This window comes from Portunus trituberculatus, chromosome 41 (assembly GCF_017591435.1).
Source record: "Portunus trituberculatus isolate SZX2019 chromosome 41, ASM1759143v1, whole genome shotgun sequence".
NCBI lineage: Eukaryota > Metazoa > Arthropoda > Malacostraca > Decapoda > Portunidae > Portunus > Portunus trituberculatus.
The window spans coordinates 654154-667444 of record NC_059295.1 but is presented as its reverse complement, the minus strand read 5'-3'; the positions used below and the strand labels follow the sequence as shown (position 1 = coordinate 667444).

Below are 13291 nucleotides of genomic sequence, written 5' to 3'. Positions count from 1 at the left end.
GAAGAACCGAAACCAACGCATTCTTAGGTGGGCCTTGTTAACTCAACCCTTCAACTTGGAAGTCCACCATATCAAGGGGTGGACAACATCATCGCCGACGCCTTATCAAGATCTCCCGTCTCACCTCCTTCATGAGCCCATTACGGAGGTCTTAGGGGAGGAAATGTTACGGCCCGCCCGTAACATACCCACTACCATCACCTCCTCCGCTTGTTACCTCGTTCGCCACCTCTCCACCTCCCTTCCACGTCACCGTCTCATGAACCTTCCACGTCACCGTCTCATGAACCTCCACGTCACCGTCTCATGAAGCCCGCTACTGTCCCGAAGTTGGATTCGACTCAAGCGGAAGTGTTAAGCAGCTCTGATTTCTGGAAGTCAGTCGAGGTCAAGGCCTCAACCAGTGAACACAACGCCTCTTGGACTACCGTGGGATCCACCATCACCCAGCACTTCACCACTGCGACACCTCATAAGTATCACTTCCCTCGTCCCGTTTTTTCCACATTGCCTCCATATAGGATTAGTATTATTGTTAGGTATTAAGTTGGGTTCTTTATTGTTGTATTTTTCTTTCTGTATATATATATATATATATATATATATATATATATATATATATATATATATATATATATATATATATATATATATATATATATGTTTCATGTTATGTCTATGTGTATGTCAGTTTCATTGTTATTGGGTTATTAAATAGCTTCTTAAGTGCCCCCCTTTGCATTTCCTCACCAATTGAACCTGCAGTGTTTTTTTTTTTTATTGTTATTGTTCACCGGCTCCCCGATGCCAATCTTACCCATTTAACCGGTGAACGTAACATGATGTATATTCATGTATGTCGTCTGGTGGTCACTCAGTCAGCCAATCCCCTACGGAAAGAGCTCAGAGATCGTGCTGACCAATCAATCTTCAGATAGGACTGAGATCACTCACGCACCACACTCCGGGACATAGAGGCCACAATCTCTCGGGTTGCATTCCGTACGTACTTGCTGCAAGGTAAATATGGGCTGCACACCTTAAACTGAGAGGCTTCTTTCCTCAATTACCTCGCCGCGCCTGTGTGTGTGTGTGTGTGTGTGTGTAATTCACTGTTTGATATGCTGCAGTCTCTGACGAGACAGCCAGACGTTACCCTACGGAACAAGCTCAGAGCTCATTATTTCCGATCTTCGGTTAGGCATGAGACCAGGCACACACCACACACCGGGACAACAAGGTCACAACTCCTCGATTTACATCCCGTACCTACTCACTGCTAGGTGAACAGGGGCTAAACACGTGAAAGGAGACACACCCAAATATCTCCACCCGGCCGGGGAATCGAACCCCAGTCCTCTGGCTTGTGAAGCCAGCGCTCTAACCACTGAGCTACCGGGCCGTGTGTGTGTGTGTGTGTGTGTGTGTGTGTGTGTTTTGTTCCGTCTGTCTGTTTGCCCTCCCCACATCCCACACCACCTCTCTCTCTCTCTCTCTCTCTCTCTCTCTCTCTCTCTCTCTCTCTCTCTCATGTACAGAGTCTCACCTTCCCATCCCACAAAAACTTATCACACTCGTATTTGGTTGGCATTATAGCTTATTGATTTACAACATTTGGTAAAGAGATTCTTGGGGTCATTGATCAAACCTATGCTTTAGATAAATGTAAGAATTAAGTAAGTAGTATTGTCTTTATAATGTGTTTTCTGTTGCAGTTACCTTTTTAATGTTAGTTTTGTTTCATAATATGTTCTGCTGTGACAATCTCGTCATTTCCATGTCTAATCATGAGTCCTAACAAGAGTCTTGACTCAATGGACCTGTTAAAAACTATATATCTACTTTTGGCGTGTATGTACGTATATAAAGATCAAATAAAAGTTATTAACTTATCAGTATTTCTTTCAAATCTCAGTTCAACAACAGGAAAACGGAAACGTCAATATAGTAAAATAAAAATTACCTCTAGAAAACAAACACAAACAAATAAACAAAAGAAATACAAGCAACAGCGAAGAATACCACACACACAACAGCTAATGATGAAACAAACACACGGGCTAGTATTCAGAAACACTTTGCTCTCACATCACGATTATTTTCAAAAGTTACAGAAACAAGAAGCCTAGTCATGTCATTATGTAGAAGTCTTGTTAATCGGTTCCTAACGGTATAAAAACATCCTTCAAAACCTGTGTAACTACAACCCAGTCCTTTGAAAGTAGCCAAAGGAAAGCATCGGAGGGTTTCTGAATGGCCCACCGAATCACACTTCAATACCACAGCCAGACATTCAACAGCAACATTGTAAACAAGTCAGGGTATTAAAGGCAGTTACGCGTGGAGTTTGAGCAATAACTTCATCGTGAGTGATGTAGCAGCGTGATTGCTTCTCTCTGCCTGACTGACTGACCGTCTAACTAACTAACTGATTCATTGATTCATTAAAGCACACTTGACTCACGACGCTGCGATAATAACCACATGCCGCCTGCGTGGATGAGCAGAATGGGGGTTTAACGTACCTCGTGTAGGAGAAAGGGATGCAGAAGGCAGCCATGGTGATGTCAGACACCGCCAAGTTGATTAGGTAGCATCGCACTGACGACCTGTAGTAATATACATATGTACGTATCTGAATAATTATTACTCTCTCTCTCTCTCTCTCTCTCTCTCTCTCTCTGTGTGTGTGTGTGTGTGTGTGTGTGTGTGTGTGTAGTTCAATACCAGAATTATTTCTATTGAGGTTAATTCTATCACAATACCAATTATTCTCCTCTCCTGACCCACTCTTTCGCTTGAGAGGATGAGGTTAACTTCTGACCTTTGGGGCGCGACACTTTCCGCCACGCTGCATCTTGAAAAGAAAAGACGAGAGAGAGAGAGAGAGAGAGAGAGAGAGAGAGAGAGAGAGAGAGAGAGAGAGAGAGAGAGAGAGAGAGAGAGAGAGAGAGAGAGAGAGAGAGAGAGAGAGAGAGAGAGAGAGAGAGAGAGAGAGAGAGAGAGAGAGAGAGAGAGAGAGAGAGAGAGAGAGAGAGAGAGAGAGAGAGAGAGAGAGAGAGAGAGAGAGAGAGAGAGAGAGAGAGAGAGAGAGAGAGAGAGAGAGAGAGAGAGAGAGAGAGAGAGAGAGAGAGAGAGAGAGAGAGAGAGAGAGAGAGAGAGAGAGAGAGAGAGAGAGAGAGAGAGAGAGAGAGAGAGAGAGAGAGAGAGAGAGAGAGAGAGAGAGAGAGAGAGAGAGAGAGAGAGAGAGAGAGAGAGAGAGAGAGAGAGAGAGAGAGAGAGAGAGAGAGAGAGAGAGAGAGAGAGAGAGAGAGAGAGAGAGAGAGAGAGAGAGAGAGAGAGAGAGAGAGAGAGAGAGAGAGAGAGAGAGAGAGAGAGAGAGAGAGAGAGAGAGAGAGAGAGAGAGAGAGAGAGAGAGAGAGAGAGAGAGAGAGAGAGAGAGAGAGAGAGAGAGAGAGAGAGAGAGAGAGAGAGAGAGAGAGAGAGAGAGAGAGAGAGAGAGAGAGAGAGAGAGAGAGAGAGAGAGAGAGAGAGAGAGAGAGAGAGAGAGAGAGAGAGAGAGAGAGAGAGAGAGAGAGAGAGAGAGAGAGAGAGAGAGAGAGAGAGAGAGAGAGAGAGAGAGAGAGAGAGAGAGAGAGAGAGAGAGAGAGAGAGAGAGAGAGAGAGAGAGAGAGAGAGAGAGAGAGAGAGAGAGAGAGTATTATTTTATACATTTCAACTTGAAATCTGACTGTTCATTTTTAGGATTTACATGAAAGTAGAAATAAAAAAAGTCTACACACACACACACACACACACACACACACACACACACACACACACACACACACACATAGACATACACGCACACACATATACATACGCAAACACACACACACACACACACACACACACACACACACACACACACACACACACACACACATATACACACATATATACATACACACACACACACACACACACACACACACGGTAGCTCAGTGGTTAGAGCGCTGGCTTCACAAGCCAGAGGACCGGGGTTCGATTCCCCGGCCGGGTGGAGATTATTGGGGTGTGTCCTTTCACGTGTAGCCCCTGTTCACCTAGCAGTGAGTAGGTACGGGATGTAAATCGAGGAGTTGTGACCTTGTTGTCCCGGTGTGTGGTGTGTGCCTATCATGCCTATCCGAAGATCGGAAATAATGAGCTCTGAGTTCGTTCCGTAGGGTAACGTCTGGCTGTCTCGTCAGAGACTGCAGCAGATCAAACAGTGAAACACACACACTCACCTCTTGCCGAACGCGAGGACGAGGATGACAGTAACATTGCCCAGAAGACTGAGAGCCGCCGCCAGAGAGTACACGGCTATGAGGAACACCTGCATATCCGCCGACACCGCTTCCATGGTCGGGAACAGCCGCTCCAGGTCAAGCAACGACAGATTGAACTTCCTGCGCCTCGTGTGCCCTCCGCCCTCGTCTAGTATGTCATCCGGGAACAAGGAGTCGTTCAGCGAGGATAAGTTACTGGAGGGAAAGCTCATCATGCCGTCAGTACTCCCATCGCTGCCTGTGCTTAAGGTGAAGGCTGACTCCAACTCACGTACCAGCTCGTGCCTGTTTGTGTCGTAGTTCATCTGTGTCGTAAACTTGCCGCCACTTGTCACACTTACGGAGAGACGAAAAAGTTGAGTTACTTTCCCGGTTTGATATTGCTGCTCTGCCCTTCCTCCTCACAACCAGACTGTGTTGCGTGTGTAGATTTTTTGAGATGTCTGTATCTGTATTGAGTTTGTGAGAGTTTACTTCTCTCTCTCTCTCTCTCTCTCTCTCTCTCTCTCTCTCTCTCTCAACTTGGCAAATCTCGTGTTTCCTCGAGACTGCTGAGTACGAAAGCTTGTTTCACTTTGATCCAATAGTGGGGTAGGAGTGGGAGCGTGTTGGGACGAAGGGGCACGTTTGGCAAAAACTTGCCTCGTTCTTCCTGCAAAATAAAAGAAAGTTTCATTCAGACTTGATAATATAAGTGCATACTTTTTTTGTCAATAGAACTCCGACATAGTACGGAAGAATTATCTAATACAAAATAAAATATCATATTTCTAAACTGATATTGTGGCTCATTCCACAGTGTGCAAGACAGTTTTTGTATATTGTTTATTCATTATTGACAAGTAGTAAATATAAGAAGTAATTTGCCGTGGCCCCAGTGATGTAAGAGATGGCGTGGAGCGTTGAGCGTGAGATGTGTGCACAACCGCTGAGCAGCGCCAGATTATGACAGAACAGGAGGGGAAGAGTCCACTCACACAAGGGACATCACGAGGGCGAGGTTGCGGTGGTATTGATGCCTCATTAGGATGGTTTGAGATGAAGAGTGAAAGAGGCGTCCAGTAAGATGAAAGGACGACTTCGATACAGAATTGCACTTACATGAATTCCTCTTTGTTACGTGATTACCGTGAGTGCTTTGGCATGCAGAAAAAATCGTCTCAAAAATATTGTGGCTAGGTTCGTATGACTAATTCAAAAGTTACCAAACTGTAATGTGTGCACAGTCTTCCAAAGCTCATCGAAGGAACTCCATTGTCACAATAATGAATAATGGCCAAGTCAGGGAGTGAGGATAGAACTAATAGTTTTTGTGGAAACTTTCGTGTCAGGAAACGTCATCAATATATATACACAAGTTTTGAAAGTTCGCGATCGTAGAATTAGACCAGCACAGCAGTCCCTGACAGGAGGTGATGACACATCGTAGTGGACAACAACAATCACTAAAAACTATAAAGGAAGTGAAATGTATGTGTCAATGATGCTACATTAATTGGCTGATAAAAATCGAGGGAAATACTAAGTCAAAATGTGGTAGTTCATCACACTCACTTCAGGAACCAGCTAAGGTCCTCACACTAACACGGAAGCTTGGTGATAGAGTGCGATGTTCTCATTTTCACCACACTCATAACAAGTGGATGACGGAAGGACGTCTTTCGTATTCTGTCATTAAGCTGGAGTGTCACAGTTTTCTACTGCGGATCTTAAAGTCATGACAACGGTAGACCAACACGCCAGGACATAAGTAATAGTAGCATGCAGAAAAACGGTCAGAGCATGCCAATCATTAAAGAAGATAAAACAGCGCCCACTCGTCACGAGCTTGGAACCACTGCTCTACACAACTTAAAGGCCTGTTCATAGTAAGGAAACATTGTTCTCAAACAGATTCCAAACCGTTTCCAAAATGTTTTCAAACAATTTTCCATGTGTGTGTGTGTGTGTGTGTGTGTGTGTGTGTGTGTGTGTGTGTGTGTGCGAGCGCTGCCAAGTGCGGCAGATGTGACGATGATCAGTTACCGGTACCAGCACGAGGCTTGCATTGAAAAGACAATGTGGGCTCAATGGATTGCTGTATTCATTCCCAGCACTGTGGGAATGTAGTAACATTTGCAAGTAACAGAAGTAAGTCATCATAAAAAGAAAGAATTTCTAAAAGTTTCCTCACTTTTTTTTTTCTTGCCCTTCCACAATTGTATTTATCAAAAGTGTCAAATAAAATACAGAGGCTATTGCAGCAACTTCTACATTTATTGCAGGTGTGACGACAACTGACGTCTGTATAGAAACAATTTGGAAATTGTTTCCAAACTGTTTGCAAATTGTTTGGAAACAATTTGGAAGTATTGTTTCCAAACAAATTTTCCTGGTGTGGACACATATCAAGACACATGAACAAATCCATGAAACACAGGGTGATTATTAGTAAAATAGCAAAGACAATAATCTCGTTCCAAGGTGAGGACAATATATCTCCGAGCATCCGAAGGCAGAGGGAAGGACACGAACGAGGTAACCCAAAGAGCAAACAGCTTCACTCATCCCAGGCTGGGGTGTGGGTATCCCCTCACGACGCAGCAGAAACATAAATCTTCCTGAAGCTGCGAGTGATTATACGAGGGATTCCTCTTGAAAGTGCACTGGATCTATTTTCTTGCTTTTCGCTAGTATCTCACATTCCGGAGAGTTTTCATCATCACTATAGTTTTCTAGTTTTCTTTTCTGTAGCATCGCTTTCTTTTTCTTTCTTTCTTTCTTCTCGATTTCATCACGTGTTTGGTTGGGTTGGAATTCATGTGTCTTGTGTAAAGAGGAGGAGGAGGAGGAGGAGGAGGAGGAGGAGGAGGAGGAGGAGGAGGAGGAATAGGAGTAGGAGTAGGAGGAGTAGGAGAAGGAGGAGGAGGACTCTCTCTCTCTCTCTCTCTCTCTCTCTCTCTCTCTCTCTCTCTTAAATTTTTACAATCTCTAAAAGTTTACGTTTTTACGGTAATTAAGTAAATAGATGGTTGTGCTCAGTTTACACCACAAACACATTCAATATATTATTTCCTTGAAAACTCCTAAAATAACTCCTAAATAAGTGGTGAGACAGAAGCTTCCACTGTAGTCTATCAAAAGTGGTATGGTAAACACGCCGAGATGTTTGAAGATACGGTTCTGCGACACATACAAAGAACATGGAAGGCCAAAAGAATCAGATAAATGATAATCCTCAAACAGGATCAGAACAATTTGAGGCGACGAGATAAAAAAAAAAAAAAAAACCGGAACATTATAAACCTTCTTTCCACTGATTACTTGAGGCGAGGCGTGTAATTCGGGATATCTCCAAAGAGAGAAAACTTAAAAGTCGTAATGTTGTCTTTGAAAAGGAAAGAAGACTTCTGTGTAATTAAAACAGCCTTGGAAGGACTCCAGAATCAGTTGTTGTTTGGTATCCTTTGTAATCCTTTGAGGGGAACAGAGGGAGAGGAGAGGGAAGGAGGATTTAAGTGAATGAGTGAGTGAGTGAGCGTTGCTTACTTGTCAGTGTCTCCGTTTCGATTAGCGATGTAATAATGTGAATGGAAACGATGTTTGTGAAGCAAACAGGTCACCTATGTCAGTCAACAAAGAAGTAAGACGTGAACTGAGTGTGATGACGCGTGAGGAAAACAAGACAATATGCTCATCGCCTTCAATCAGGTGTGGGTAGCGTATCACTGAGATGGCAGTAATCTGAACAGCGTAAGTACACAAGATTGGTGGCTGCCAGAAACATCATAACCACCATCGGTATCATGACAGTGAGTGTCCCCCACGAACTGCACATACTCAGAAGCAATTGTATGCAAATACTTGTTGATAAATAAAGGTATCCATAGGCGTCCGAGTGTCAATATGGTTGAAGATTTAAGGGAAAGACTGGCCCACTTTAGGGATGAAATAGGCTCAGTACATCGCTTTGTGTGTGTGTGTGTGTGTGTGTGTGTGTGTGTGTGTGTGTGTGTGTGTGTGTGTGTGTGTGTGTGTGTGTGTGTGTGTGTGTGTGTGTGTGTGTGTGTGTGTGTGTGTGTGTGTGTGTGTGTGTGTGTGTTTGCAACACAATGTTAAAAAAAAAGGCCCACTTGATAGTGGTTCCCTAAAAGATAAGAAGGGTTATCCAAAATTAGGGAGCAAATGTCTTGACACCTCTCTCTTAAAAGAAGACGGAAATACAGAAAGAGGCAGGGAGTTCCAGAGTTTACCAATGAAAGGTATGAATGATTAACCCTTGCGTTAAGGAGTTGGACAGAAAAGTGATGAGAGGAAGAAGAAAGCCTTGTGCAGTGAGGTTGCAGGAGGAGGGGAGGCATGCAGTTAGCAAGATCAGTAGAACAATTAGCATAAAAATAACGATAAACGATAGAAAGAGATGCAACATTTCGGCGGTGAGAAAGAGGCTGAAGACAGTCACTCAGAGGAGGGGAGATGATGAGACCAAAAGCTTTTGATTCCACCCTATCTAATAAAATTGTGTGGTTGGAACCCCCAAAACATGCGAAGAATACTCTATACAGAGGTGGATAAGGCCCTTGTACAGAGTAAGCAGTTGGAGGGGCGAGAAAAACTGGCGGAGACGCCGCAGATATCCTAACTTCATAGAAACTGTTTTAGCAAGAGATGAGATGTGAAGTTTCCAGTTAAGATTATGAGCAAAGGACAGACCGAGGATATTCAGTGTGGAAGAGGGAGACAGTTGAGTGTCATTGAAGAAGAGGGAATAGTTGTCTGGAAGGTTGTGTCGAGTTGATAGATGAAGGAATTGAGTTTTGAGGCATTGAAAACTACTAGATTTTCTCTGCCCCAATCGGAAATCTTAGAAAGATCAGAAGTCAGGCGTTCTGTGGCGTCCCTGCGTGATCTGTTGACTTCCTGAAGGGTTGGACGTCTCTGAAAGAACGTGGAAAGATGTAGGTGGTATCATCAGCGTAGGAGTGGATAGGGCAAGAAGTTTGGTTAAGAAGGTCATTAATGAATAATAGAAAAAGAGTGGGTGACAGGACAGAACCCTGAGGAACACCACTATTAATAGATTTAGGAGAAGAACAGTGGCCGTCTACCACAGTAGCAATAGAGGTCGGAAAGGAAACTTGAGATAAAGTTGCAGAGAGAAGGATAGAAGCCGTAGGAGGGCAGTTTTGAAATCAAAGCTTTATGCCAGACTCTATCAAAAGCTTTTGATATGTCTAACGCAACAGCAAAAGTTTCACCGAAATCTCTAAAAGAGGAACTCAGTAAGGAAAGCCAGAAGATCACCAGTAGAGCGACCTTGACGGAAGCCATACTGGCGATCAGACAGAAGATTGTGAAGTGACAGATGTTTGAGAATCTTCCTATTCAGGATAGATTAAAAACTTTAGACAAGCAAGAGATTAAAGCTATAGGACGGTAGTTTGAGGGTTAGAACGGTCACCCTTTTTAGGAACAGGCTGAATGTAGGCAAACTTCCAGCAGGAAGGAAAGGTAGAAGTCGATAGACAAAGTTGAAAGAGTTTGGCCAGGCAAGGTGCAAGCACAGAAGCACAGTTTTTGAGAACAATAGGAGGGACCCCATCAGGTCCATAAGCCTTCCGAGGGTTTAGGCCAGAGGGCATGGAAAACATCATTACGAAGAATTTTGATTGTAGACATGAAATAGTCAGAGGGAGGAGGAGAGGGAGGGACAAGCCCAGAATCATCCAAGGTGGAGTTGTGAGCAAAGGTTTGAGAAAAGAGTTCAGCTTTAGAGACAGAAGAGATGGCAGTGGTGCCATCAGGATGAAATAAAGGAGGAAAGATGAAGAAGTGAAGTTATTTGAGATGTTTTTGGCTAGATGCCAGAAGTCACGAGGGAGTTTGAGTTTGAAAGATTTTGACATTTTCTATTTATGAAAGAGTGTTTGGCAAGTTGAAGAACAGACTTGGCATGATTCCGGGCAGAAATATAAAGTGCATGAGATTCAGGAGATGGAAGGCTCAAGTACCTTTTGTGGGCGACCTCTCTATCATGTATAGCACGAGAACAGGCTGAGTTAAACCAAGGTTTAGAAGGTTTAGGTTGAGAAAAGAATGAGGAATGTACGCCTCCATGCCAGACACAATCACCTCTGTTATGCGTTCAGCACAAAGAGATGGGTCTCTGACACGGAAGCAATAATCATTCCAGGAAAAATTAACATAATACCTCCTCAGGTCCCCCAACTGGCAGAGGCAAGGCACCTTCGCTTTGGGGATCCTGAGGAGGATTGGAGAAATAGGACAAGATACAGAAATGAGATTGTGATCGGAGGAGCCCAACGGAGATGAAAGGGTGACAGCATAAGCAGAAGGATTAAAGGGAAGGAAAAGATCAAGAGTGTTGGTCGTATCTCAAAGACGGTCAGGAATACGAGTAGGGTATTGCACCAGATGATCGAGGTCACGAAGGACAGCAAAGCTGAAAGCTAATTCACCAGAATGGTCAGTGAAGGAAGAGGAAAACCAATTATAGCTCGTGGTGAACATTGAAATCTCCAAGGATGGAAATCTCCACGAAAGGACAGAGGGACTTTGCATGTTAAATAATCAAAGAATTTATTACTATAGTCAGAAGAGTTAGGGGAGAGATAAACAGCACAGATGAATTTAGTTTGAGAGTGAATACTGAGTCGAAGCCAGATGGTGGAAAACTCGGAAGAGCAAGTTAAGTTGTTGGGCATATAGACGCGACATCCACCTTTAGAACGAAAATGAGGGTAAAGAATGTAGGAGGGAACAGAGAAGGGGCTACTGTCAGTTACCTCACACAACTTTGTTTCGGTGAGGAAAAGAAGATGAGGTTTAGTAGAGGAGAGGTGGTGTTCAACAGATTGAAAATTAGATCTAAGAACGCGAATGTTGCAGAAGTTAATGTAGAAAAAGGTGAGGGAGGTGGAAAGACATTTGGGGTCGCCCTCAAAAGAGCAGACCGACCTGGGGATATTTTGGTCCCTCCCAGAAGGGACCTGAGGCTGGGTTTGGAGTCGCCATTTTTTAATTTCTAATTTTAAGTGAAGGGTGTGTGTGTGGTAAGTGCATGTAGTCTTGAGTGAAGTAGGGGTTTTGTCTTAGAGGGCAGGCTGCGACTGTCCCCTTGAGTTATGACACACAAAGATCATAACTAGCTTTAATGGAAGGTTCACAGCACCCCTTGAACTAGTGCTATTAGACCTCGCTGGGAGTAAATTATCGTTTCAGTACCTCCTCCAGTGTGTGTGTGTGTGTGTGTGTGTGTGTGTGTGTGTGTGTGTGTGTTTAATATACTTGTGGCATAGCCTGTTTCCTGTTGTCTATGCCACATTTTGTGTAAATGAAAAAATGTAATTCTTCAGCCAGGGAGACTCGGCTCGGTATACCGTGCCATACTTACGTTTGATATTGTTGATGGTTTGTGTGTAAATTTCTATGGCAATAGAATATTGAACTTGAACTTGAACTTTCACTAAGTGGATGATAAGTATTCAACACAACAGATAACCAGAAAAGAATATCAGAAGAACGTTTAATTAGTGAAGAACGGATGATTTATTTATACCCTTGGCTGAGAAAGACATGTAGCAAGAGAATATTGTACACCATTCATTATTACAAACAAACTCCTACTATATAACAAAAATTATATTCTTAGAGTAAGAACTTTTTATAATCTTCAAACCAAGTGAACAAACCTATATCATTATGTAATGTAATCTTTATAATTGCATAAAGGCTATTCAGTGGTTCATGACTATACACTTCTTTCAGAACATAACGTTGTAGACGTTTTTTTTTTTTTTTTTTTTTTTAATATAGTGGTGTGATGGATTTATGAACGGTTTTTCTAATGAAATTAATTAAACAATATGCTTCCCTGTGCCTCAAAACACTGGCCGGACATCCATGGCTAAGCGATCAGTTGTGTACACGGATTTGCCCTTTGTTTGTAAAAAAAAAAGGCCGGAGAACTCCGTACAATCGAACACTCACAGATCAGACACCGGCGCTATGCTAGGCTCTACTGTCAGAATGATTCGCAGTAACCTAATATTTTACCAAGATCTTAAAAAGAGGTAATTTGTCAGCCACAGTACCAATGGGTGTTTATATTTGAATTTTAATTTTAGTTAGAAACTCTCCTCCCCGAATCACATTAGTATTCACTTGTTTTTCGACACAGTCATTACTGTCTGATGGCGTGGCGTGGCGTGGCTTGTAGCGGAGGACACGGCTGTGGCGGTGACGGCAGCGGTGATGAGACCCTTCTCAGAGGATGAAAGGATTCCGTGAGGCCAATTGCCGGTGCTTCCCACGGTTTCCTGAGTTGCACCGTCACCTCACTCGCCTCCACGACAATTCTAGAGGTGAACATCGCAGCGAGAGTCACCTGGAGCGCAGGAGGTCAGGGTGCACCGACGGCAGGGTGTGTAGGGTGTTTCGCTGCCTGGGAGAGGAGCTGCTTTATGCGGCGGGAAAAGACACCCTAATTTTCTTGGCAGGTCTCCAAGTAGGTAATGGATCAGCCTAGTTACGAGCTGCTGCTGTGATCAACACACGGGAAACACAATAAAACACCAACTGAAGCGTCTGAGTGGAAGTGAAAGGAAGCTATTCACTTGTATTAGTTCTCTCTCTCTCTCTCTCTCTCTCTCTCTCTCTCAAGGGCAAGGCAGACCAGTAATAGTGCATAATATGCCCACACGCTGGTGTGGCTGAATGCCTCACCACAAACACCAACCTAATTTCGTACCGTGCAATTTGATCACTTTATGTCAATCCATGCCAGAGTGCATCGCATGTCTGAAAAATGCTGATATGCAGACGCGGATGTGGATGTGGACATTACATCTGTATAATGGAGGATGCAGGCATAACTACGGATATTAAATATTTTCCGGATAGATACGTTTATTGCCGATGCAGATGAAGATGATTAAAAAAAATATTACAAGATATTTCAGAATTCAATACGAGTGAGG

The 13291-nt window shown here is 43.5% G+C and overlaps 1 protein-coding gene across 1 annotated transcript in view; it reads right to left on the bottom strand.

Annotated features, from left to right (window-relative positions):
* LOC123517191 (RYamide receptor-like) overlaps nucleotides 1-13291 on the bottom strand; it is a 31680-nt gene that overhangs the window by 14762 nt on the left and 3627 nt on the right. Inside the window, exons 2-4 of the mRNA XM_045277195.1 lie at nucleotides 4272-4965; nucleotides 2526-2609; nucleotides 951-1013 (exon numbers count right to left, since the gene is read on the bottom strand). Of these exons, the coding sequence (XP_045133130.1) occupies nucleotides 951-1013; nucleotides 2526-2609; nucleotides 4272-4618 (494 nt within the window). The 5' untranslated portion in view covers nucleotides 4619-4965. The remainder of the gene's footprint in view (nucleotides 1-950; nucleotides 1014-2525; nucleotides 2610-4271; nucleotides 4966-13291) is intronic.